This window comes from Copadichromis virginalis, linkage group LG1 (genome assembly GCF_057382275.1).
Source record: "Copadichromis virginalis isolate Kocher_CV1m ecotype Utaka linkage group LG1, C_Virginalis_male_GT1.1, whole genome shotgun sequence".
NCBI lineage: Eukaryota > Metazoa > Chordata > Actinopteri > Cichliformes > Cichlidae > Copadichromis > Copadichromis virginalis.
In genome coordinates, this window is record NC_140618.1 from 42946783 (window position 1) to 42974651 (window position 27869).

At 39.8% G+C, this 27869-nt stretch overlaps 1 protein-coding gene across 3 annotated transcripts in view; it reads left to right on the plus strand.

The window, feature by feature from the left end:
- celf1 (cugbp, Elav-like family member 1) overlaps positions 1–27869 on the plus strand; it is a 54611-nt gene that overhangs the window by 17690 nt on the left and 9052 nt on the right. For 2 of the 3 annotated variants that reach the window (XM_085464201.1, XM_085464218.1), the window contains 9 exons: positions 7161–7243; positions 9494–9542; positions 9666–9800; positions 18358–18437; positions 18818–18979; positions 19069–19138; positions 19320–19442; positions 20945–21061; positions 22891–23076. In XM_085464201.1, coding sequence (XP_085320327.1) covers positions 7161–7243; positions 9494–9542; positions 9666–9800; positions 18358–18437; positions 18818–18979; positions 19069–19138; positions 19320–19442; positions 20945–21061; positions 22891–23076 — 1005 coding nt within the window. The remainder of the gene's footprint in view (positions 1–7160; positions 7244–9493; positions 9543–9665; positions 9801–18357; positions 18438–18817; positions 18980–19068; positions 19139–19319; positions 19443–20944; positions 21062–22890; positions 23077–27869) is intronic. The other variant, XM_085464209.1, reaches the window with a different exon arrangement.

The window sequence follows — 27869 nt, forward strand, 5'->3', positions numbered from 1 at the left end:
CGTGACCTGGATGACTGAGAACCTTCACAGACATTTCATTGGGTTTTTTTCTCTTCACTAAAATGCTGTTAGTGTACTACCATGGCCTCATTTGTCTGTTCACCTGGAAAACAGAAAGAAGAAACATGATCTAATTAAATACATAAATGGCCAGAAATAAACATATCAGTTTCAAAATATAGAGTTAATACTGAAGTCAGGTGTTTTTAAAACAACAACAACAAAACCCTCCCCAAACATCTAAAGTATGTCCATGGTTATGTGTAGGTCCAACAACATGCTGTTTAAAACCAAAAGACTTCATTATTCTGGGGATAATGGATTAAGATAAGGGAAACAAGTAAGATCATTAACATAAATGATAAAATCCCCAGCAAAAATAATATGATTACATAAAAATACTATTGACGATTTAGAAAACAAAATTTTGGAGGTGTTTTATGCTTTAAAAAGCAGCACCTGAAAGCTACAGACTTTATCAACCTTAATAGGTGAGCATTTAAACTGTTAAACATTACAGGCAAACCTCCACCCTGCCCACTTTCTCTGGAAGGAATTAAACAATCATAAGTGGGAGGGCATAATTCACCAAATAGACCGTACTCTCCAGATTTCATCCACATTTCTGTTAAGAACAAAATCAAGCCAATAGAGATGGAGGAAAACCAGGTGTGGAGGTTGAGCACCTTGCTTTATTGCCCCATTCCACGGCCACAGGTGTGAGTGGGGTCAGAGATAAAAACGCTATTGCAGAGGTTTTTTTACTGTGTCAAAAAGATGCAGAAGCGTGCATTTCAGTATCGTGGACTGCTGTTTTGGAATATCATTTGTGCCTGTGTCTGCCAAGAAAATTCTCTAAAATGTCCAAGACTATGGCGCCTTGGATAGATAGGGTTTAGAGAGACTTTTCGGAGATGCTAGATGATGTGTGTAGACCTATCTGAGGGAGAACCTGTGGCCGGAGATTAATGAGATGGGGCTGCTCTACTCACCTTTAGATGATCTGCAGACCAGGCAGAACAATCCTGAGTGCACTATTTCACAACTGGGTGATGGTTACGAGTGAGAGCATAGGAGGAGGTCCGTTGCAAGTGGAGGGAATTCTTGCTTGTCCAGGATGTTGTACCTGTTGAAGATGGAGGCTAGCTGGATTATTTATTCATTTATTTATTTATTTTCCTCGGCAGCTGCTCTTTTAGACTCTGGACCCAATGTAACTGCCATGGAGTCAAGCTGACCAGTTTCTTCAAGTTCCTAGAGATCCACGGCCGGGTGATAGGAAACTGGGATAGACTTCAATACTGTTTCTGCTGGGGCAATGGCAGTTGCACCCACTCTAACTAAGAAATCGATTAGGTTAATCCAGCCCTTTAAAACTAATGGACACGTGAGCTGTTTTCCAAGGCTGTCTGTCTTGACTACACTTTCCAATAAAGGTGAAAAAGAGAAATATTTGCAATGGTTGGAGCTGAAACGTTGTAGACATGTAGTGTGAGTTGTGGAGGAGTGGAATTTATGGAGAATTTCATGTCAGCTATCCAAGATAGAATTTTTGTTTTTGTAAAGTTTTGTTTATTAAAATAACCTTGTTGAATTTAATTTCTCTGGAATCTTGCAGCATTTTGTGATGAAAGCTGGCACACGTGTAGAGAAGGTAACCCAGAGGAGTAGTCCACTGACAATTTCATGTTTACAGTAGAGATGGCACGTTACAATATCATAAATTTGGATATCTGCCGATACCGATATGAATCCGATATAGTGTATTTTTAATCAATAAAACTGTTTTTAATATGTTGCTGCATTTTGTATAAGTTTACACTCAAGTTTAAATAAACAACAACACTAAAGCTATTCTGTTATACCTGTATGCAAAAAATACACTGCACCCAAAATATTTCATAGTTCAGCAACACTGATCTAATAAACTTAAACCTGCACCATCCTCCCTATTCTGGTATTTTAAAGAGTACTTAGCAGAAATATCAAACAACCTAACTAATAGGGCTGCCAACTCCCAGCAAAAAAAAAAAAGGGAACCACCCTCCGCCTCGTGATGACGTAATCAACTTTAATTTAATGTACGTGTGTAAAAAAATAAATAAATTAAATAATTTTTTTTAAAAAATGCACAGAAATCAATAATTTTTCTACAATAATTAAATAGATTCAACATCTTTCTTCAACAGAACTGCAGACTGCACAGATGGTACCTTCCCAAAGGAAAAAGTACTATAGCTTACTAGGGTATATATATTAGATTTAACAGTTACTATATACAGTAATGGACTTCTATTCATTTTACATAAGATTAAAACTTTGGGTGTAAGATTCAGATAATTATTTATTAAAAGCTCAACATTTTAAATGAGAATAAGAAAGAAAAGTATGTCTTTGTGCCCCCTTTTCCCTGTTAATGCCCTATCGGCCCCCCTGGCTAAACTTTGCTAGCTCCGCCCCTGCACAGTTACCAGCGTCAGCTGTAGAAAAAGATCCTCGAATACATTCTAACAACAGCTGATCAAGCTTAAACGTGCTGCTGTTGTTCAGCTGCTGGTTTCCTCTTTCTGGTGCAAAGTGGGCCAAAAACAAACAAGAGAAAAGCCGATCAGCTGATCATTGATCAGTTTCATGATTGAAGTAGCAGCAGGAGAGAGAGATATCGGTTGTTAAGCTTAATGCAGGAATGCTTTACAAACACTCAGGGATGAACTTACACACTTGCTTTACTTCTCTGTGGGATCACTTTCTCGGAGATGAAATGCCGGGTTGGTAGTGAGGCTTCAACCAGACCGCCGAGAGGTCTCGCGCAGCCGCTCTATCACGTGACGCACACTGCTCCGACGTGGTAAGGGTATGAACGAAGTTAAGTCATGTTGTGACAAGTTTTGTGAGGTGCTTTTGTGATATTTAATGGATCGGATTAAATTTTGAATTTCTCTCCGATATCCGATCCAGTCATTTAGGTCAGTAGTGGACCGATACGTAATATCGGATCAGTCCATCCCTAGTTTACAGTCACAGATGAATTTTAATAAAATTTGTATGTGATGTTATAATTTTCTAACATTTCTAACAGGACGTTATCACATTCCTTTGAAGTTTTTAAATTTGAGCACACGTGAAACCTGAAAGCAGTTTGAGATGAAACTTGGCCCAGAGGAGAGAAAAAATCTGAAAGTTTCACATCAACTGTTAAGGGTGACTTTTAATGAATTTTTGAATATGATGCAATCAGGCTCTTTCAGTGCAATGTTTGTTTTTATGTCTGCGCAAGCTTACATTTGCGATCAGCAATGAAGGAGAATCGGTGCAGTTGTAAAAGTGCAAGAAAATTTATATGGTGGACAGGAGGCGGCTGGCCTCACTGCGGCTCACAAATGATAGCTAACTTGACTGTGTCACAAATGCAGCCCAATACTGCAAATTTCGCATTGCTATAGGAAATAAAAATCACCAGTTTTCCACAGGCGAATATCAGTGTGCATACAGGGAGTGCAGAATTATTAGGCAAGTTGTATCTTTGAGGAATAATGTTATTATTGAACAACAACCATGTTCTCAATGAACCCAAAAAACTCATTAATATCAAAGCTGAATGTTTTTGGAAGTAGTTTTTAGTTTGTTTTTAGTTTTAGCTATTTTAGGGGGATATCTGTGTGTGCAGGTGACTATTACTGTGCATAATTATTAGGCAACTTAACAAAAAACAAATATATACCCATTTCAATGATTTATTTTACCAGTGACACCAATATAACATCTCCACATTCACAAATATACATTTCTGACATTCAAAAACAAAACAAAAACAAATCAGCGACCAATATAGCCACCTTTCTTTGCAAGGACACTCAAAAGCCTGCCATCCATGGATTCTGTCAGTGTTTTGATCTGTTCACCATCAACATTGCGTGCAGCAGCAACCACAGCCTCCCAGACACTGTTCAGAGAGGTGTACTGTTTTCCCTCCTTGTAAATCTCACATTTGATGATGGACCACAGGTTCTCAATGGGGTCCAGATCAGGTGAACAAGGAGGCCATGTCATTAGTTTTTCTTCTTTTATACCCTTTCTTGCAGCCACGCTGTGGAGTACTTGGACGCGTGTGATGGAGCATTGTCCTGCATGAAAATCATGTTTTTCTTGAAGGATGCAGACTTCTTCCTGTACCACTGCTTGAAGAAGGTGTCTTCCAGAAACTGGCAGTAGGACTGGGAGTTGAGCTTGACTCCATCCTCAACCCGAAAAGGCCCCACAAGCTCATCTTTGATGATACCAGCCCAAACCAGTACTCCACCTCCACCTTGCTGGCGTCTGAGTGGGACTGGAGCTCTCTGCCCTTTACCAATCCAGCCACGGGCCCATCCATCTGGCCCATCAAGACTCGCTCTCATTTCATCAGTCCATAAAACCTTAGAAAAACCAGTCTTGAGATATTTCTTGGCCCAGTGTTGACGTTTCAGCTTGTGTGTCTTGTTCAGTGGTGGTCGTCTTTCAGCCTTTCTTACCTTGGCCATGTCTCTGAGTATTGCACACCTTGTGCTTTTGGGCACTCCAGTGATGTTGCAGCTCTGAAATATGGCCAAACTGGTGGCAAGTGGCATCCTGGCAGCTGCACGCTTGACTTTTCTCAGTTCATGGGCAGTTATTTTGCGCCTTGGTTTTTCCACACGCTTCTGGCGACCCTGTTGACTATTTTGAATGAAACGCTTGATTGTTCGATGATCACGCTTCAGAAGCTTTGCAATTTTGAGACTGCTGCATCCCTCTGCAAGATATCTCACTATTTTTGACTTTTCTGAGCCCGTCAAGTCCTTCTTTTGACCCATTTTGCCAAAGGAAAGGACATTGCCTAATAATTATGCACACCTGATATAGGGTGTTGATGTCATTAGACCACACCCCTTCTCATTACAGAGATGCACATCACCTAATATGCTTAATTGGTAGTAGGCTTTCGAGCTTATACAGCTTGGAGTAAGACAACATGCATGAAGAGGATGATGTGGACAAAATACTCATTTGCCTAATAATTCTGCACTCCCTGTATGAGGAGAATCGTGCAGACATCTAATTTCTCGCTGAGGAGTTTCAACAGCGTGTCCTGGATTTTGCTGGTTTTTCCTCTCCTTTCTCCGTGAACCCCGGTGACGCTCCAGACCACCTGCAGGTGGAGCTCATCAAGCTACAGTGTGACGCTCAGTGTCACATTTGGCACCAACAGCTCCTGCTTTTCAACTTTTACCACCAGCTTTATGAAAGCAGGTTCCAAGAGATTTGAACATTTCTAAGAAATTGATAAGCTTGTTTGGCAAGACATTCTTGGTTATGAACTTTAGCAAGAAGTCACCAGCATGACATCTTGTGCATCAAAATCACTGTCTCTGAGCCAGACCTGGCCTTTTTAATGCAATCGAGATCTCAGTGTCACCCTTCACATTAGTGCAGGCAAGTTATTTGTTAAGTCTTTTGAGGAGAATGAATTCTACAATCTCAGTGAATGGATTTTTATTGGAGGATATGTTTAACCTTCTCAAAAGTTTTCAATAGTGATTTTGGTAAAACAGTTAAGATTTATTTGCGTTCTGTGTGAAGAAATGAAAAGTATGCCATTTGCAATAAAAATGTCATTAAATAATTCATTTGCATTTAATGTTAATGGTTTGTAGAATGTCAGGCTGAATGGTCAGCCCCCACCTCTCCTCCCCACATCGGGCCCTCTTTGCAAAAGGTTTGGACACCCTGGTATACTGTTTGGTTCTGAGATGTTTTCCAATTTCTTCTATTACTATACTGTTTCTAAGAAGCTCCCGTGAAAGTTTTTCAATAACCAGACTATGCCATTATAGTGATGGGGACTACAACACACATTTGTAATCTGTCCTTAATTGGAACAAGTCCGAGTGGCTTTTGGAGAACTACTAACATATAGAAGTTCCTGTACTTTATGAAACATATAATGTGTTTGGTCACTGTGTGATTGTCTGTCCCTGTGTGTTAGCCCTGCGACAGACTGGCGACCTGTCCAGGGTGTACCCCGCCTCTCGCCCTATGACAGCTGGGATAGGCTCCAGCGCCCCCCGCGACCCTGAAAAGGACAAGCGGAAGCGAATGGATGGATGGATGGATGGTCACTGTGTGTTAGACAAAAAGATGGAAAGTACAGCTACTGCTGTGGTATTATCCCACATGTTTGTCTATAAATCAGTCCTCAACAATTCTTAAAAAGAAACCACTGTTTTCTTGAAACTTTTTAATTTTGTAAACGGAATAGATATCATTTCATCAACAGCATATACGTGTTATTGTGGATCTGATTTGAATGAATAATAATAATCGTTGATGAATTAAACACAACCCATGTTGTTTTAAAATCATGTGCGGCTCTAAACGGCTCATGGGCAGCACAGTGGTGGAGTGGTTCGCACTGTCGCCTTGCAGCATTCAGATTCCTGGTTGGAAACCCAACAGGGGCCTTTCTTTGTGGAGTTTAAAAGTTCTGTCCATGCTGGGTGGGTGGTGGTGGTGCTCTGGCTTCCATCTCTGATTAGATTAAGTGCTTAACATGTATAGAATAAAGTGCTCCATGAACATGTAGGTTAAATTATGTTACATGTATTCTTCACTGACCACATTAATGAGTTAAGAATTGTTATTTGCAAAATGCATGCGTGCATAATAGGGTTATCTTTATTGAGCTGAATTTTATCAACACCTTGCCTATGAATGTTTATGAAGTGTTAACAGTAGTTATTTCCCTTGTACTTTGTGAGGTACAGGAGTTTAAGAAAGTTTACATCACTGTCATTTGTTATTTTTAATGCATATTGTAATACAAGGCATTATTTTATCCTTTGCTTCTTCTGTTATGTGACATTCTGTGCATTTTCTAGAGGTGGCAAAATAACCCCTCAAAACACTATTATTATTCTGACATTTGCTAAACCTAGAGTAATATTAGTTTATTTTTATGTTTTAAAAAAGACTGAATTAATTGAACCAGTTATACTACTAATCTTCTGAAATTGAATATATTGATTTTATTTTTGGTTTGCTTTGTTAATGTCCTTTGTTTTTAATTAGCAAAAAAGGAAAAACATGATCTTTGTATGATGTGAATCAGCTGAGTAAGATTTTTCTTTTTCAATCTCTGGCAGGTTGCTGTTTTGTAACTTACTATAGCCGCAAATCAGCCTTAGAAGCGCAGAATGCTCTGCACAACATGAAGATTCTGCCAGGGGTAGGTGATAGTCCTTGATTTGCCCTTTCATCACATGTGCAGTTCACATTGAAACCTTGAACTTGAATTTTTGGTTATCCATCAGAAAAGTGGATAGAGATTAAGCATATTTTGTCTGTCTGAAAGGAAATTAAATCACTCATTTTGAGACATCAAAGGCTATTGATTTCTGTGACGTCTCTATTTTTTTCAGCAGTTGTCCACAGAGGTGCACTAAGCATTTACCCTCCAGATTCTTTGCATAGCAGTTGGTGTGATGTTCCCAATAATACTGGAAAAATAGAAAAGTAAAACTGCAGATTAGAGGAATTAAACGGCAAATTGACTAAGGAAGATAAAAAAAATATCAGTTCAAGAAAAAAACCTGTCTCCCCCTGTTTATCAGGATTGGTTCAGTTTAAATCGCAATCCTTATAATCATACTTTTTTCAATGAACTATGAAACTATTAAACCTACAAATTCACTAACAAGTGGCTAAGAAAGAATAAAAGGAGGGTTTAAAAGTGCTAAGTACATAAATAGCTATCCACTGTCAAATCTTAACTAGTTTTCTTGATATTAAGATAGGGTTAGTGTTTGGGTCGGTCAGCTATGGGGCCTCCTCCGAGTGGGATATGCCCCGAACACCTCACCCAGGAGATGCTCAGGGGGTATGCTAATCAGATGCCCCAACCACCTTAACTGTCTTTTTTCGATCCTGAGGAGTAGTGGTTTTACTCTGAGCCCCTCTCGAATGACTCATCTCCCTATCTCTACAGGAGAGCCCAGCCATTCTTTGAAGGAAACTAATTTCTGCTGTTGTATTTGCACAATCTCCCTCTTTTGGGCTTTACCCAAAGCTCGTGACAGTAGGAAGGTGAGGGTAGGTTACACAGACTGGCTGGTAAATTGAGAGCTTCCCTTTTACACTCGGCTCCCTCTTTGGCACGACCGACAGTGTCTGTATAAATGCAGACGCTTCCACAGGTCCATCTCTGTCTCTCACTCTCCTCTCACTTGTAAACACAACGCAGAGATAAACTCCTCCACTTCAGGCAGCAACTCATCCCTGACCCGGACTGAGCACTTCACTCTTTTGCTGCTGAGGACCATGGCCTTTGATTTTGAGGTGCGGATTTTTATTCCCGCAAATTCACACTGGGAACCACTCTAGTGCTTGTTGGAGGGCCTCGGGGTACTGGTCGTTTGGTACTGGGCCGCGAGAGTTGAGGCTCAGGTGTGAAATGTATGGTTTTCAGGGTTTTTATCGGTTTTCAGCGTTATTTTGTTATCGTTTTTATCGTTAACTCGGTTTTCCTGGGTCTTTTCACGTGTGTTATGAATAAATCTTCTTTTTTTCGGTACCAGTACTAGTTTTATTTTGTTGTATTTATCCGCGACACCTTAAAGGCCGGTCCATGAAAATATTGTCGGGCATAAACCGGTCCGTGGAGCAAAAAAGGTTGGAGAGCGCTGTCTTAGAGGATAAAGAGCTAGTCCAGTGTTCGGCGACCAAGACGAAAACCGCATTGTCCCTCCTCTATCCGAGGTTCCACTAATGGACCAACTGCACCCTGCCATTTACCTTCTGAGGAGTACAATCCCCCCTCCGTGTGATGTTGCAGAAAGACTTTCCACTTAAAATGCAGTATTTCAAAAACAATCTAAGAAAAATGTCAATGCTTGATCAATAGTGAAAGTGTCACTCAGTTTTGTTTTTAAATTAATGAAAAAATGTTTTAAAAAAAAGCAGGTCTTTTAACATAAAAATGCAGCATAAACATGCACTTCCTTATTTTAAACAATCCTTGTCTATTTATTTTATTTTCTGTTCTTCTGTAAGAAGTAGTGTAGTGACAGTGCCCCCTACTGTAGAGAAAACTTGGTACAGATCGCAGCAGCCAGCTGATGCAAAAGGAGCTGATCTGTAGGCAAACATGTAATTCAGGACTTGTTGGGACAATACAATAGGACGTTGCCATGTCATATCTTAGTAAATAACTGCACTGAAGATGTTTCATGTGTCTTAAAGGAAAATATACCATTTGTCGATATTATCTATGTATGTATATGTATCTATGTAAAAGAGAAAGGTCTTTCTGTTTGTGGAGCTTTTCAGGTATCTGTAGTCAAATGGGATCCAAACATCTCTAACAAGCACACAATAGTAATTTTACATAACTTGGCACATGAAACCAACATATTCGTTTCTGTATCTCTACATGTTGTGTATTTTATGAAATAATATATATATTTACTGTCTTGCTCAGATGCACCATCCAATCCAGATGAAGCCCGCTGATAGTGAGAAAAACAATGGTAAGGATTTTGTAGCATAAGTACCTGCTAATAAACATACTTTTATGCATGTTGAATGTTGCAGGGCACCATAATTCTTGATATAATGCACAGAAGTTTAATGTTGTCTTATGTTTAATACAGCAGTGGAGGACAGAAAACTGTTTATTGGAATGATCTCCAAGAAGTGTAACGAGAATGATATCCGACTGATGTTTTCGCCATATGGACAGATAGAGGAGTGCCGGATACTCAGAGGCCCTGATGGACTTAGCCGTGGTAAGACTTATTTGTGATAAGGTTTAGCTTTCCAGCGTTTGCTATTCTGTTGCCAGGCTTATACACAATTACAGGTTGAAGTGTGATATTGTGTCTTGTCTGTCTGCAGCTTTGTTATATGGCTGAAAATGACTAAGTCCAGTAGTCATCTTTTGTAATAGTTTATGGTAAGTAGGGCTGCCACAAACGATTATTTTGATAGTCGACTAGTCACCGATTATTTTTGCGATTAGTCGACTAATCAGATCATCATCCATTGGACGTAAAACTACAGCTTATTGCACCAGCAGCATCTGCTCTTATATAACTATCATTAGCTTACAGCTTTAAGTGTGTAAGGTCTGTGCTAACTAACAATAAAGACAAGATGGTAGCTTATTAAAGTTTAATGAAATCTGCAGATTGTTTCGGTGAAGTTTAATAAACTCCTTGCTATCTAAAATATAACAGGACACCGGAGTAAATTCTCGAGCATCTCATACTTCTGATGATCAGCTGTCTGCTTGATGTTTATTCAGCTGTGTAAAAACTATAACTTTAATCTCAGCCAAACCGATTTACTCAGGAACAAATAAAATACTGAAAAAAGCCAAACAATAACATTTTTAAGTTATCTAAGTGACTTATATATCATGTTTAACCTGAGTAGTGAAAGACGGAGGTGGGTTTGAAAATGATCTGCCGGGAGTCCGGTGTTCTCACGGCTCTAGTGACCTAGCCCCCGGCTAGCTATCGAGCTAGTGGGTAACAGACGTCTCCGAAAACGTCGGAGCGCTTTTGAAAATATGTGGTGTCTTGATAAACTGAGCAGATATTTGAGGTTTACACAGCTACATTCTCGCCTGAAAATATGTTAAACGTTTATTTTGTGACCCAGAAAGAATAATAAGAGTAATATTAAAACTAACTAGCTGCCGCCATTGTTGGAAACTGCGCTGGGCTGCGCTATGAATTCTGGGACACAGCTACTTCTTCTTCGGGGTTTAACGGCAGCTGGCATCCTTGTACATGCAGTGCTGCCATCTTCTGTTTCAGTCTGTTATTACACTCTTAAATCCTGCTACTTATTCCTGCGTCTTTTGGGATCTTACAAAGCTTCAAACGACGCGTCGACTATTAAATCACTCGACGACGATTTTAATAGTCGACGTAATCGTGACTAGTTGACTAATCGTGGCAGCCCTAATGGTAAGTAAACTAAAGAATTGTAAATTAAAACTCAGCGATCCCCAATGAGCAAGCACTTGCAGTATGGAGCAGAATAAAAACTCCCCTTTAACATGTAAAAACCTCTGGCCTGACCAGGCTCAGGGAGGGAAAGCTGTTTTCTTAGGCCAGATTAGAGAAGGAAAGACAGAAGAGTGTCCTGATAACAAAAATTAAACAGGACATAGCACAGATTATGAACCAGGAGCATAACCAAGAAAACTGTTCAAGATCTAATGCTCTACTGAATGCTTTATTAAAAAGGAAAGTGCATGCAGAACTAGGGGTAGGCGATGTATTAGATATACTTTATGTATTGCGAGTTTTGGTTTGGTTAAAATGGTTCTTTTGCAACCATAAACTATAAATTCCCATGGCAATATTAAGCTATGTGCATGTAATTCACTGTTTTGTTTTGTGATTTAACAAGGAGGATGCCAAACAAAATGCAGTAATTTGCCGTAAAACAGGCCACAAAACTATTGCCACAAAGGGTAGCATTGCCATAAATTTATTCCACCAGCTGAAAAGTCATCCACTGGGGGTGGCTGTAGTTCAGGAGGTAGGTAGGTCACCTACTGATCGGAAGGTTAGTGGTTCGATTCCTGGCTCGTCCAGTCTGCGTGTCAAGTATCCTTGGGCAAGATACTAACCCCAAGTTGCTCTCCGATGCATCCATCGGAGTGTGAATGTAGTTCGTAAGCACTCTGTTTAGAAGTGCTTGTGCCAATGGGTGTGATTGGGTGAATGTGGCATGTTGTATAGAGCGCTTCTAGTACTCTGGGAGAGTTGAAACGCGCTATATAGGAATCAGTCTAGTCCATTTATCCTTCAACTGCAAAATGAAGAATGTTTTAAATGTTGCATGTCAACATCTCCCTACACACCAAAGAAAATATTGAATAAACCAGCTGTGATACCTGGTCAGTCGCTTTTAGTCACTATCTAGACTTTTGTTTCTGTAATATGAGGTCATTGCATTTTTAATTTTACTGTTTTTATATGTTATAAGCACAAAAAAGAGCCTTTCTAATTTCACTCGTTTTATTTTGTCTTGCGAATTCTTGCTTGATGTACTTTCTTGTTGTTATGATCTTCAGTTTGTTGAAGCTCTAATGTTGACCACAGAAAGAGAGTTACTGTCACAGTATTGTCATTTGGAAAAAAACTTCTATGTACAACTGAGGGTTAAAAAATGATTGAAATAAAACATGTCAATTCATTCAGATTTATTGTATTCAAAGTAGAAAAAAATATTGAATGGTCGATTTGAATGAGTATACCAGTGCAATTTTATTCACTATACGGTTGAAAATAACATGTTTTTGGAAGTTATTTAAACACTTCATGATATATATCTTGAATCGCAATAAAAAATGCAAAAATATTACAATATTAGATTTTCCTGATATCACCCAGGCCTTTGCTGAATTTAAATTGCGAGGTGATTCCACAGAGCAGAATCTCTATTCTGTCTTAGGCATATCTAGGAAGCACAAATAAGCCTGGACTACATAATGCTTTCTACAGAATAGTCTGGTACTAATAGCTATAGGACCTGATCTTTAGGACTTTGTGTGGGCCTAAGCAAGACGTATACCGTATTTTTCGGACCATAAGGCGCACTGCCGATGAATGGGTCTGTTTTCATACATAAGGTGCACGGGATTATAAGGTACATTAAGTGAAACAAAACGGACAGATAAGTCAAACTTTACTCAACTCATTCCTCTTGCTTCCTCTACTTCCATAACATTGATTCATTAATGTTGAATTCTCTCACAGCTGCTCTATTCCCATGTCGTTGCAGTATATTAATGACTAACCTCGTATTGTGGATGAATTCTCAGTTGTTCTCCTGACCGAAGTTTGGTCCGTTTACAGCATCCAGCCATGCGATTAAAGTTGTCCAGCTATGGTTGTGCCATCAGTTAACCCTGATGGCACGCGTGCCCAGGGTTGTCAACCCCTGATTTACACCGTTTTTAACTCTCAGTGATCCCGTACTATTGTTTGACTTTGGGATCTAAAGCGAAAGGAGTTTTGGACCCAGATAACTCCGTGAGGCTCTTGACTACGGTAGCCGCAATCCTACGACAATCTAAGTGGTGTGGCTTCGTAGCTTACCAAAGTCATATTAAAAATTTTTGGGCGGTTTCTGGTGTCATGACGTAGTCAGTGGACCTATTCGGTGGCTGCTCCCCACAATCTTGATAGAAAAACACCGAAACTCGTTAACAGACAATTCAACTGGGCAAGACAAAGCTGGTGGCGGAATAAGGCAAAGGGAACTCAAAATGCCAAAGGGACAGGATAAAGCCACTTCCTAATGCTAGCATCGTGACAGGACAAGCTAGCATGAGCCCCGTTAGCATAGCTAGCAATTCAGATGGTGAGCTACTAAAGGGTATCGAATCATTGAAATCAGAAATCAAACAAGATAATGAAGGTCTGAGAAGACATAGAAGACATGACACTGGAGCTAACCGAAGCGCTCTTCCAAAGCCTAAAAGCACAGAAATTGATCCGAAACAAGCTGGCAGATCTAGAATCAAAACCATCATTTAAAAGGGGTTACAGTTTCTAAAGTTGAACAATGAATAGGTCTCTTTGGTGATGATATAATAATATACTTACAGGATCCTGACATGACCTTTCCTCAATTGATTAAAGTATTTAAACATTTTGGTAAAAAATGAGGGTATAAACTAAACATCTTAAAGACTCACGTACTTTGTATGAACTATTCCCCCAGAGATTCAATTCAAAAGAAATATAAACTAAAATGGGACTCAAATAAGATCAAATATTTAGGTGTCTATCTAATCTGTGAATTAGGCACATTATATGAGGCAAATTATGGCAAGATTAGCAACGCGATTCAAAAAGATTTGACTAAATGGGCACCACTTGTCATGGATCTCCAGTCTATATACCAGACGTACAATTTGGCAAAAGTGATAAACTAGTGAGCAGATTTATTTGGAAAGCGACAAAGCCAAGAGTAAGATTTAAAACCCTCCTCCTCTTTCTTTTCCTAGTTGGACTCGCCCTCATGAATTTCAAGGAATACTTATATGCAGCCCAGCTGAGATATATTGTATACTGGTGCTCACCGGACTACACCTCAAAATGGAAACATATTGAGATAAATTATTGTTCATCATGTCAACCACAAGCAAGATTGGGAGAAGAAACTATACAGTCTACACATGCAAATCCTATTACTGAATTCACTATTAAACTCTGGTGGGTTATAGTGACGAAGTGTAGAATTGAAGAAGACTGCAAACTGTTGGTTTGGCCTGCATATTCTCAAAAATTCCTAAGTGGCTAATGGGATAGTACATTTTTAGGATGGATTAATAAAGGAATTATGGCAATGTGCACATTAATAGATGGGAAAATATTCAAATATTTCGACAAACTACACAGACAGTTTGGACTGGATAAATCAGACTTGTTTCCAATTAAGACACTTTTATAATACAGGAATCAGGAGGAAGGCCCTGAGGGAAGGTAGCCAGATAACAGAAATAATATCAGGTGCGTATAAAAATCTTCCATCAAAAATTGTATCAAAATTATATAATGGTCTGCGAAATTTGAATAGGAATGAAACATTATATATTAAACAAAAGTGGGGATTTGAATTACATCTTAAATTGTCAGAGGATGATTGGGGATTCACATGTCTCTCACAGCATAATTCCACTAGCTCTAGACAATGGAGAGAATATGGTTGGAAAAATGTAATTAGGTTTTTTATTACTCCTTATATCAAAAGCAAGCAGCTGAAAACACCCTAGCAATGCTGGAGACTATGTGGGGACTGGAACGCCACCATTCTCATGTGTTTTGGAAGTGCAAAAATGTCAAATCTTAGTGTATTGCGGTAACAATGAAGAAAGTATTTGGGTATGATGTGCCGTGCGAGGCCGAGTACTGTATTTTGGACTATTGGAAAAAAAAAACTTTGGCCCAGAGATTCTGTTCATTATGTTCCTTTTGTGTTCCTTCCCTTTTTTCTTTTATTTTTGTTTGTATGTTCTATAAACTTGGAAAAAGTAAAAAAAAATAAAAAGTATTAAAAAATATATATTTTTGACAGATTTTTGAGCACCGTGTACCACATAAAATTGTTTCGAGGTCTGTAAAAGCACAACCAGAATTCATACATAAGGTGCACCGGATTATAAGACGCACTGTCAATTTTTGAGAAAATTAAAGGATTTTAAGTGCGCCTTATAGTGCGGAAAATACTGTACATTAGAGGCCAAGTAAAGCTAATTGGTTTCTCAAGTCCCGATTTGTAGCCTTGAGATGAGCGTTTCCACCGCTGCAAAAAAAACAAGGAAGGGCAACTCTGACTATGAAACCATGTGCTCATTGGCTAATGACTGACAATGCATTAGGCCAAACCGTTCGGTTCTACAGATAATCTGCCATTTTGAAACATGGTCTAAGCAAAATTTACACAATAGACTCAGTTTGTTTTATTCAGTATCACCCAGAACAAATGACTAAGCCCATTTATTCACGACCAAAGTGTTTACCAAGGTCAAGATAGAAAATCTTTTTTCCATAGACTTCTGTAGGACCGGAAGTCTTTTTGTAGTCACAATCTGGTGACCCTCAGATATAATTTGGCACTTACAAATTGGCTTAATTTATTTGACCCCAAAGCTAGGCCCAACTTCTTTTTTTTTTTTACTGACTTATTGCTGTCACCTTATAACAGTTGGCCTGGGCTCCAGCCTCAAACAAGCTGTGAAGTTTGACACAGGACCTGATGGCCCTTTGACTGGAGATTAAGGCTGCCACAAACAATTATTTTGATAGTCGACTAGTCACCGATTATTTTTGCGATTAGTCGACTAATCAGATCATCATCCATTGGACGTAAAACTACAGCTTATTGCACCAGCAGCATCTGCTCTTATATAACTATCATTAGCTTACAGCTTTAAGTGTTTAAGGTCTGTACTAACTAAAAATAAAGACAAGATGATAGTTTATTAAATTTTCATGAAATCTGCAGATTGTTTCGGTGAAGTTTAATAAACTCCTTGCTATCTAAAATATAACAGGACACCGGAGTAAATTCTTGAGCATCTCACACTTCTGATAATCAGCTGTCTGCTTGATGTTTATTCAGCTGTGTAAAAACTATAACTTTAATCTCAGCCAAACCGATTTACTCAGGAACAAATAAAATACTAAAATAAGCCAAACAATAACATTTTTAAGTTATCTAAGTGACTTATATATCATGTTTAACCTGAGTAGCGAAAGACCGCGGTGGGTTTGAAAACGATTAGCCGGGAGTCCGGTGTTCTCACGGCGCTAGTGACCTAGCCCCCGGCTAGCTATCGAGCTAGTGGGTAACAGACGTCTCCGAAAACGTCGGAGCGCTTTTGAAAATATTTGGTGTCTTGATAAACTGAGCAGATATTTGAGGTTTACACAGCTACATTCTCGCCTGAAAATATGTTAAACGTTTATTTTGTGACCCAGAAAGAATAATAAGAGTAATATTAAAACTAACTAGCTGCCGCCATTGTTGGAAACTGAGCTGGGCTGCGCTATGAATTCTGGGACACAGCTACTTCTTCTTCTTTGGGGTTTAACGGCAGCTGGCATCCTTGTACATGCAGTGCTGCCATCTCCTGTTTCAGTCCGTTATTACACTCTTAAATCCTGCTACTTATTCCTGCGTCTTTTGGGATCTTACAAAGCTTCAAACGACACGTCGACTTTTAATTAGTGGTCGACGATTTTGATAGTCGATGTAATCGTGACTAGTCGACAAATCGTGGCAGCCCTACTGGAGATCAATCAAAAGGAAGCTTCATCAAATATGGAAAAGGGCTCTTGTGTGCCAGATTACACAAGAACTGGGTCACATGGAGTGTAACTCCATCAGACTCAATCCAAATCCAAAAATTTCAGTTCAATTGTCAATATGGTATGTAAGAGGTCAGGAGAGGTAAAGTCATCCAGGTCTAAGACAATTTAGACTCACTTGAGGAATAAAGGTGGTCATAGTCTTACTAACTTTAACATGTTAAAATGTTTTAATAAATGTACTGAAACATATGCAAATAAAAAGAATAGGGATGGCACAGTATTGTAAATGCCTAGTATGGGCTGAAACCCAAATGTGGAAGCTCTGTGCAATGGCAAACCAAGCAGTTCTATATGTCCAAAGGTTTATAGACAACTAAACTGGGATGACGTAAAAAGTGACTAAGATTAAAGACTGATCTTATCCACCAGAAGATGCCCTCAACAGCTGAAAGCTCATACTTTTTCTTCGCTCTGCAGGTTTGATTCTAAAGAGACAACATTGATTATCAATTCAGTAAAATGCCCTGCTCTTTAACAGCTTTAAAGAACCATGATAGAAGTGAAGAAAAAATGTGTTTCGAATACCACAAAAATGTTAGAAGGTGAAAATACTATAAATAGGATAATTTGCATCATAGAGATCTGTTCTTAAACCATGTTTAGAGTCAAAAAGTGATATGACTTGGTTAGTTGGTCCCTGCTAATAGACTTACATTACCTAGGTAAGGTAACTAGTGACAGAACTCAGTGGAACACAAGGACACTACAACTAAAAAGCAGCCTAAGGTATCACTTTTGTACTTTAAAAAAAACAAACAAATAAAAGATACACTGTCCGCTTTCACTGTCTGTTTCAGTGCAGTTCTTTCATTATTTGGTTAGCTGCACTGAAACAGGAAAATCTTACTGTAGCCTTAATGTTAGGGTTAGGGTAGGGTACAATAATACTAATTGTACAAAAAATACAATTAGCGGTACAATCGTCTGGAAAAGCAGATGTGTCCACAAGATGATATCATCACTATTTTATCCAATGCCAGGAACTGATGACCTACTGATTGAATTGAAATATAAAGATAAATTAGGACCTGGCATCCACATATGTGGACATCACATTTTGGGTTATTTAGACCAAAATACTAAATTTTGCTCTACTTATGAGGACATTATGCTGCTACTGTTCTTTCGAAATTTTAAATGAATATCCTCATACGTGGCTCTCATTTTTATTAAAAACAAAAGTAAGGTAAAAAAAAAATCTGGTAATTCTTTGTTTTTACATTCATCGGGCCCCAATCAGCCCAAATATCAAAGAGAAATTAAAAATGCTGCTGTGGAAGAGTTCGGGTCTTAGGAGGTTAAATATGAATAATGAATCTTAATCAAAACCAAGTTCTCTTACACCAATAAACTGGAAAAGTGTATCAAAAATTTTGTTAAAAATAAGTGTGGTCTTACTGAAAGGTTAACAAAACTGATACATTTAGTTTCTTTCTTGCAGGTTGTGCGTTTGTGACATTCACAGCCAGACAAATGGCCCAGTCTGCTATCAAATCCATGCACCAGTCCCAGACCATGGAGGTGAAGTTTAAACTAAAAAAAAACTAATTTTGTCTGTGATTTTGATTTTAGAAGATCTGCATTCTGTTGTTTCCACTGGATAAATAGTTTCAAGGTTTCCCAGTATATGATTATTCACAGCAAGCGATTAACCATTGTCCTTGATGTAAATATGTAAGAAAAAATTGTGTATGTTTCTGTCCTGTTTGTTTGTATATGTGTCTTTCTGGCTGCTGTTACAACCAAATTTCCCCTTGTGGGACAATTAGAGGATTATTCTATTCTATTCTAGATTTTTTTTTAACTATTTGGTTACGTTACTTGGAATTTGAAAGATGCAGTTTAATAGTTTTGACCAGTAACCTGTCATGAGCACAATGTTTTCCTGTGTTTGTGTTCAGGGTTGTTCATCGCCAATTGTAGTGAAATTTGCAGACACTCAGAAGGACAAGGAGCAGAAGCGCATGGCTCAACAGCTGCAGCAGCAGATGCAGCAACTTAGTGCTGCTTCCATGTGGGGTAATCTCACTGGACTCAACAGTTTAGGCCCACAGTACTTAGCAGTAAGTGTATATTTATCCAAAATGTAACAACCATTAGAAAACAAATTGACAAATTTAAATGTTATCTTCCATTTTTCTTCTTGCTTTAGCTCTACTTACAGTTGCTGCAGCAGTCTGCCTCCACAGGGAATGCACTCAACAACCTGCACCCTGTTTCAGGTACATATACACACATCCAAAAAATGTAAAGCTATATTACTGGCTACATAATAATCTCATTAATTATTTTGAGTTTAGATTCATCCCTTTGTTTATTGAGAAAGTTAAGTCCAGCCTTATATCTGTATAACTGATGATCTCTGTTGGGGAACTTAAACTTGCCTATTCATGTGTCTGTCAGGTCTTAATGCTATGCAGAACCTCGCTGCTTTAGCAGCAGCAGCAACTGCTACACAGGCCACACCTACGGGTTCTAGCGCCATGACGACATCTACTAGCCCACTAAGTGCATTAACAAGCTCAGGTAAAAACCAAAACACAGAGTCTGTACTACAAAACTAAGGAAATTTAAGTTTGGTTGATTTCTTTGTTGTGACAATGAATGTTGCAAATGAATCGTATATCACTGGAAAGCCTATTTATGGTGCCACCTTTGTAAGAAAAATGTATTTTTGGGTTGAGCAGCAGAGGTTGAGTATGTAGGTTGTGCCCTGTAAAACTTAGTGGACACAGGTGAAAGAATATTGGCTAACCGGATAAAACAATACTGTGGATCCATCACAGAATGGCTATAAATACATACTTTCACAGAATTTAAAACTTTATATGCTCTTGGACCTGAAATTAAATGTCAGGTAATCTCTAATATAATGTAAAATACTGAACACCAGGATTTAAACTGTATATTAAACCCATTTGCTTTACAGCAAATTTATTTCTGTTCCACTACTGGCCTAATGCAAGAACTGCTCAATTAGGTAAGGAGAAACAATAGTCCATTAGTCCAAATACAACTTCATCCTCAAGAAGTATAGTATTGGTGCATTGTATAGTATAGTATTGCATAGTATTAGAGAACTGGAGCCAACGACCTTCACCTAAACCCAGTAAAATTTGATAAGATCATATCTGTGAAGGTTCTCAGTCATCCAGGTCATCATAGTTTAAGGAGCTTGGAAAGATGCTTTTTTCTTTCCAAGCTCCTTAGATTTGATAAGATTATGTTTGGGCTTTTGAGCAATAAAATTCAAGAAAGGCGTGTGCAAACTTAAGTTTAAAAAAAAAAAAAAAACCTGATTAAAAATATTTTATTACAATCGTGATGATTTGGGCCAATGCCTTTTTTTTTTCATATGCTTGAAAAGCAGCCAACACGTATACTGTATATGAAACACTTTGTCATGTAACAAAAACCAAAACCAAAAAAGCAAGACTTGAACCCCCCCAAAAAAACCAAACCTTATTATAGCAAGTGCTTTTGTTTAACGCTAGACTTGGCAAAGGGCTTATTTGGACCCCTTTGCATTTTAAAATGTAGCTGTCGAAGTAAAACTCCACGTAATTTCATGACTTTTCCAAAAATAGAATTGGGTCATGATACACTTTTTGGGTGTAGGGAATAAAAAGAAAAACGCATTGTAACAATTTATTTCCTTCAAGGGTGTAATTTTGACCCAATGGAAATTATTGTAAAATGCCTGGCTGCCTGGAAACATGTATTGTTTACACACATGATGATATTAAATCTACCATAACATGAACCAGAGCTGACTAGATGTGATTCATAGGTAAATATATAGCAGACTGTAGTAATGAAATCATTTAAATTACTTGTAAGACTAATAAAAACTAAACTAATAAAACCCTTAAAACATAAATCCTGGCTTTGTCAAATCTTCCTTGTGATTAGACTTGTGAAATTACTTTTAATTTTGATGTTTTCCATTCTTATAGTACTTTTAATGATGCAAGGTAAATTGTTCATTTCCCCTATTATTATATCATTAAAAGTAAATGTTTCCCAAGCAGGCTCCTCCCCCACCTCCAGTAGCAACTCCTCGGCGAACCCCATGGCTTCTTTAGGGGCCCTGCAGTCTCTGGCTGCTAGTGCTGGAGCTGGCCTCAACATAGGTTCCTTGGCAGGTAAAAACTCTTATCTGCATAGGCTGAAATATAGATTAATTTGAGGCAGTACGTCTGATATAAATCTTCATTTTCAGGATTTGCTTGTCTGTGCTTTTTGTTTTCATACGTTAATTCTGGCTGTAATCTGGCTTGTAACTGTTTTATAATAATCACTGCCTGTTGGATTGGATTGTACTTGAAGGACTAACTGTAAATAAGTTCCAAGTGCGTTGGCTCAGTGGTTCCTTCGGTGGTTCCTGCTAACTTGAGCAACTTAATCCATGAAATCTGTTGCATAAATAATTTTATTTGGGGGGGGGTTGTTTTGTTGTTGTTTTGTTTTGTTTTTTACTTTTCAGGCTGACTCATTAATTACAATTGTAAAACCAAAAGGGGGAAAAACTTACTTTTCCCTGGAACACTCTCTCACAGTCTGTGTCTAAAACCTAAAAGAGGAATTATGGATTTGATCAACTGGTCTCTGAATGCTATTGACACCCTTTTCTCAACGAGAAGTCTGAACTCGGTGAGCCTGAGTGTCCTGGAGGTACTTTCCCTGCCGGATACACGATGGATGGGTGGCAGGAATGGAGGGTCGTGTGCCTGGCGGGACTGTCGATCAAGGATGCTGAAGATATCTACCTATTCGGAACCATGATAACAGGGTTCTGGCTGATCGGAGCTGGGTTGGCCCTGACTTATCTGAGAATTAAGAAAGCGGAACCGGCTGTTCAAACCCCCCCAAGGCTGCCCGCTGGGATTGAAACGACGGGACGAGGCGTGAGTTCTCAAAATGGGCTCATTGAGTGCAGCACAGTTAAGACCTTGGAGAAGCTTGCGGCTGCCGTGAACACTCAGAATAAGACCTCTGAGCGCAAATTGGATTACATCTTGGAGAAGCTCACTGCGGTTGTGAGTTCTCGGAATCGGCTCTTTGAGCACAAGAATGACAACATCACGGAGCGTAAGGTTGATAACATCATGGAGAAGCTCGCGGCTCTCCACCGGGAGATTGAGAGACCAGTGTCGGACTGTAGAACAGCTTTGAAATTCATATAAGTTGTTCGCACTAAAGTATAAACCACCATCACTTCATGCGGATACCCCTTTGGCGCCAGCTGCGGTCTCAAGGCTGGAGCTGAACAATAACACCCTGATAACAGACTGTGCTTAGACTGTTTCTTCCCATTCTGCAAGGCCACCTGGGTTGGCTGGAAGACTGTTTACTTGGACAGTAAAGGACACTAAGGACACTGTCTCAGCTGAACTCTGGACACACACATACACTGATACACACTCATCCCCCCTCCCTTTCCAAACGCCTTCGACGCTTGTTCCCTCCTAGAGAACACGGCGGGTTTGGGCCCAGCGCTGGAAAAATAGCTGCAGGGCAGGATGGCTGCTGTGTTTGCTTGGGATTACTCCTCGCCCCCCACCCACCCCTGTTACTGGTCACGTGCTCTATAATGTTGTGCTGTGGACATTTATGTGCTTTCTGTGCAGAGGAGTTTTTTTGTTTCCTGTTCTCATGCTGTCCTCCCAGGAGCTCAGCATGAGTAGAGGTCTCCTTTTTCCCTCTTGGACTTTCCCATTGTTTTGTATTTCAGTGTTTTTCCGTAATACTACCGGTCCCCTACCTGTCTCCCCATGTGATGTCTGTGTTGTGCATGTAAGGTCGGGGGGAGGGGGTCGGTCCCATTTCACTGCAGGGCAACTTGCATGTGACAAATAAAGTTTTCTTGAATCTTGAACAGTGACAGCCTTTTGGCCTCTTTTCTGATTCTTAGTCTACTGAAGTTTGTACCACTGTGAACATACAGCTTTTTTTCTTCTTGTAACTGATGCAGGCATGGCAGCACTTAATGGCAGTCTTGGCTCTGGAAGTCTTTCTAATGGCTCAGGAAATACAATGGAGGCACTGAGCCAGGCCTACTCTGGCATTCAACAGTACGCCGCCGCCACCCTCCCTAGCCTCTACAACCAGACCATGCTATCCCAGCAGAATGTGTCAGCTGCAGGCAGCCAAAAGGAAGGTGAGTTTTGTTAGCTGGGAGTTTTGTTAGCTAATGCAATGACTGAGTGAAGTGGACACTTATTAAAGGCATTTATACAGAGGTTCAGTGTGTAACTATTAAAAAACAGAATGCAGCTCTACTGTATTAGCATGTTTTAATGTATTTTCTCTTTAATTCAGTTTTATCCAGCTTTTGCTTGATCAGTAATAAGCCTCATGAGTTGTAGGCTGTTTTTTCAATTAGGTCGTACCTATATGCCTTAGATGAAATAGATAAACCTACTGTCAGTTTTCTCACAATTTAACATAACTCAGGCAACAAGAATAAACCATATGTAACTTGGAACCTCTCTAAAGGATTGTATTAATGACTAGAGCAGGGCGATATGGCCAAAAATATTTATCACGATATATATTTGAAAATTTGCGATAACGATATAACCGACGATATAATTGATGCGAGACAAAATACAACTCCACAACATTACTAGTGCAAAAAGACAACCTTCCATTTATTTTCACTTAAACAAGAAGCTGGTTTTTATGTACATTAAAGCTTTATAAAAATGTAACAGTGCAAATGCAAATTCCTTGCTGAAAGTTTAACCAAAAGGCATTTCCAGTAGAAATGGGCTGACATATCCTGAGCATAACCATGTATAATATCCACTGAAGTTAAAAAGAGGTGCTTTGCAACATTAAACTGCAGTGTGCAGTACGCATTTTTCGGACCATAAGGTGCACAGGATTATAAGGCACATTAAGCGAAACAAAGCAGTCAGATAAATCAAACTTGATTAAACTCATTCTTCTTGCTTCCTCCACTTCTGTACCATTGATTCATTAATGTTGAATTCTCTGGCAGCTGCTCTATTCCCATGTTGCAGTATATTAATGACTAACCTCGTATTGTGGATGGATTATCTCAGTTGTTCTCCTGACTGAAGTTTGGTCCGTTTACAGCATCCTGCCATGCGATTGCATTTGTCTCTAACCATGAAGAACCTTAACGTTAACTTTTATAAGTGGAAAAGTGTTAGTGTTCGTCCTCCAGCTTCACTGTTTATGTTATGCTAATATAGCTGTGTCGCTAGCGATCACGTAGCACATCATTATATACCAGCTAGCCCAACTTCAGTAACCCTACAAACGTCACTGCTGTTTAGTTTCCTGTCTTCATTTATGTTGGAAGTGATAGCAGAGCTGTACGTTTGATTTTTTTCAGAAATCTCTCAGTCAGAACATGCAATATCATGCTTAGGTAACTAGCAAAACTAGCGAGCTAACTTCCGCTAGCTTCCTGCTAACTTCTAACTCCGTTAAATGTAATAACTTTTGTTTTCATGGATGCCTGGAAGTTAAACTTTATAGTTACACCTGGTAAAGCAGCAATGCTGATCGTTTTATTAAAGATGAAAGAATTTAGACAGTTTTTAACGCTCAGTGATGCTGCAGTGTTGTTTGACCTGAAGCATACGGAGTTTAGGACCCAGATTACTCCCAGATTTAAGAGCATCTTAGTCCGACAAATACGACAATAACGACGGCCGCTTGCATGTTCTGCAAAAAAATGTGCTTTGTCGTGTATCTGACGGACAAACACCAAATAAGTTCCACATCACTGAAGTTGCACCATTTTTACAAACCAATTCTGGTTCATCTGTTTCACTCAACAATCGGCCATGTGCGTATGAAAACAAAGGCACTGCGCATGCGCGTTTTACTCCCATTCTATCGCGATATTTCATTTTCCTATCGTTGCCTAACATTATACCGGTATTACCGTGAACGGTATAATATGGCCCAGCCCTATTAATGACAAAGATGCACACACATGTTGTGCCATTTGGTTATGCAACTTTTTTTTTTTACAAGAAATTATTCTACTTTCCAACCCTCACCCTTGGTCAGATCTGGGAAATGATCAAAAGAGACTATGTAGGGTCATGAATAGGGATGGGTACCGGTGTCCGGTACCATGATGGCACCGGTTCTGACATAAACGGTAGTAACCAGACCGAAAAGCAGCGCACATTTCGGTGCTTTATTTCGGTGCTTTTTTTCCTGAGCTGTGATACACTTCTAGCCAATCACTTTACGTTTCCGAGGATAGTAGGCGGGGCCAGGTACGTACGTTCTTTTAGAGCAGAGCTACAGATTAAAAATGTCCAAGGCGAAGCGGTCAAAAGTCTGGCTGTACTTCACAGCAAAAGATGCAAACTCAGCAGCAACAAGTGCTTTAAGCTGATACTGTGATACTGTCAAAGGAGGTAACACCTCAAATCCAATGAAACACCTGGCGACGCATAGCGTTTTTTTTAAAAGCCCAGAAATGCGCCGTATTTGATAGCTTGCTGTGAGACCTCACACCGAGCGCATCTACTGCGGGTGGGTTGCCTGTTATGCAACATCCCCCAAAAACACCAAGAGGAGAGTCCTGGCCCCTAGCCCTGCCAGTGTAGCAGAAATGATGAGGATGATGCAGCAGCAGCCGTTCTTCTCTGCGTGAGTAGCTAAATGTTGTTCGTGTGTAATTTACGTTGAGTAGGCTAACCACGTTATTACATTAATGCATGTAAGGTGAACTAGCAAACATCATCATAGCTACATGCGGCTGTCTTCTTGTTTGATGGCAGATACTCCCTTCACCCTGGCCAAAAAGGCTAAAATGACCAAAGAAAAAGTGGAAAACAGCTAAACATGAGAGGTTTTTGGACAAAGTTTGTGTTTTTTTCCATTGTTTAAGCACTGCTTCCAGCCAAGAGTGATACCATATATGCCCCATAGCTGCAGAAAAGGCTAACATTGTTATCTTTTTACAAAAAACAGCTGAGCATGAGAGGTTTTTGGACCAATTTTGTGTTCTCCATTCTTTAAGCACCGGTTTGAGCACCGTTTCAAAAGTACCGATTTGGCACCGGTATCGGATAAAACCTAAACGATACCCATCCCTAGTCATGAACAGAAGTGGGTAAAATGAGTTTATTTTGTATGGTGGCTGTGCTCAGCATTTGCGGTAGAGAGAGTAACTCTGATATCCAAGCTGAGTGCTCATCAGAGTAGTGCTCCTGCTCCTTTGTGATGAAAGGAGACAGTTGAGGTGGTTCTGACCTCTGGTTTAGGATGCCTCCTGGATTTCTCCTTAGAGGTTCTCCAGGCACTTAGGAGCAGAACCCAGTTTCTGGGGAGAAGGATGTCTGGAATACTCTGCTCAGTCAGCTCAGTCATGATCTCCCTTTGAATACCCCTAAAGATGATTCATGGATGATTTTTTGTTTTAATTTTACACTTTTTCTCGTTTGTTTTTTAATACTGTTATGCAATTTAAAATACTTGTTGACAGCTCTAATTCCTTCATCATTTTGAAGTAATTAAACATGGTAAATGTAACATGTAACAGTAAACAAGTAAACTAGCTGCAGAGATGTTACCATGCATCACCATTGTGCCTCTGCTTACCTACTAACAGTTAGCAACATTATTTGACTTTGATTTGATTTGATATACCTTTATTAGTCCCACAAGGGGAAATTTCATAAGGCTGCCGACCTATTGGACGCAATGGCGGCGCCATCTTACCCTCCGACCATACATACATTACACAAACATCACATGGGGAAGACAGGTCAGAGAGGTATAACAATGGAAAATGCACCACATGAGGAAAGATAAGGAGAAAAAATAACTCCAACAGGGAGATCAGTTTGAGAACAGAAAAAAACACCTCTGCACATGAAAAACCTCTTAATACACCAAAGAAACACATGACAAGCAACAGGGATGGGTAAAGGGTGAGAGACAGCCGATTTAGACAGTACATCCGAGCCTGCGTGCGCTGGTCTCCATGATCCACCGTCAGCATCGGAAGGGAATAAGCGTCAAAGGCATTTGGAAAGGGAGGGGGGATGAGTGTGTGCATATCAGTGTATATGTATGTGTGTGTGTCCAGAGTTCAGCTGAGACAGTGTCCTTTGCCCTGCCAGGCTAAGTAAACAGTCTTCCAGCCAACCCAGGTGGCCTTGCATGGAATGGGAAGAACAGACTCAACACAGTAGTTATCAGGGTGTTATTGTTCAGCTCCAGCCTTGAGACCGCAGCTGGCGCCAAAGGGGTATCCGCATGAAGTGATGGTGGTTTATACTTTAGTGCGAACAGCTCATATGAATTTCAAAGCAGTTCTACAGTCCAACACTGGTCTCTCAATCTCCCGTTGAAGAGCCGCGAGCTTCTCCATACTTGCGCTCTGTGATGTTGTCATTTCTTGTGCTCAAGGAGCTGATTCTGAGAACTCGCCACAGTGTGCCTCCCCGAGATGTCATCCGATTTGCGCACAGAGATGTTATTCCGAGCGAGCCCTTCCGAGATGTATCCAGTCTGCAGTCAGAGATCTTATTCTGAGTATTCACGGCAGCCGTAGCCTCTCAAAGATCTTATCCGTGCTGCACTCAATGAGCCCATTTTGAGAAACTCACGCCTCGTCCCGTCGTTTCAATCCCAGCGGGCAGCCTTGTGGGGGTTTGAACAGCCGGTTCCGCTTCCTTAATTCTTTGATAAGTCAGGGCCAAGCCAGCTCCGATCAGCCAGAACCCTGTTACCATGGTTCCGAATAGGTAGATATCTTCAGCACTCAAGCTCACCCGAGCCCAGACTTCTCGTTGAGAAAGGGGTGTCAATTGCATTTAGGGACCAGTTGATCCAATCCATAATTCCTCTTTTAGGTTTTAGAGAACAGACTGTGAGAGAGTGTTCCAGGGAAAACTAATACAAAAAACACGAGACTAGACAAGGACATAAGAGGCTAAGCAGGGAAGC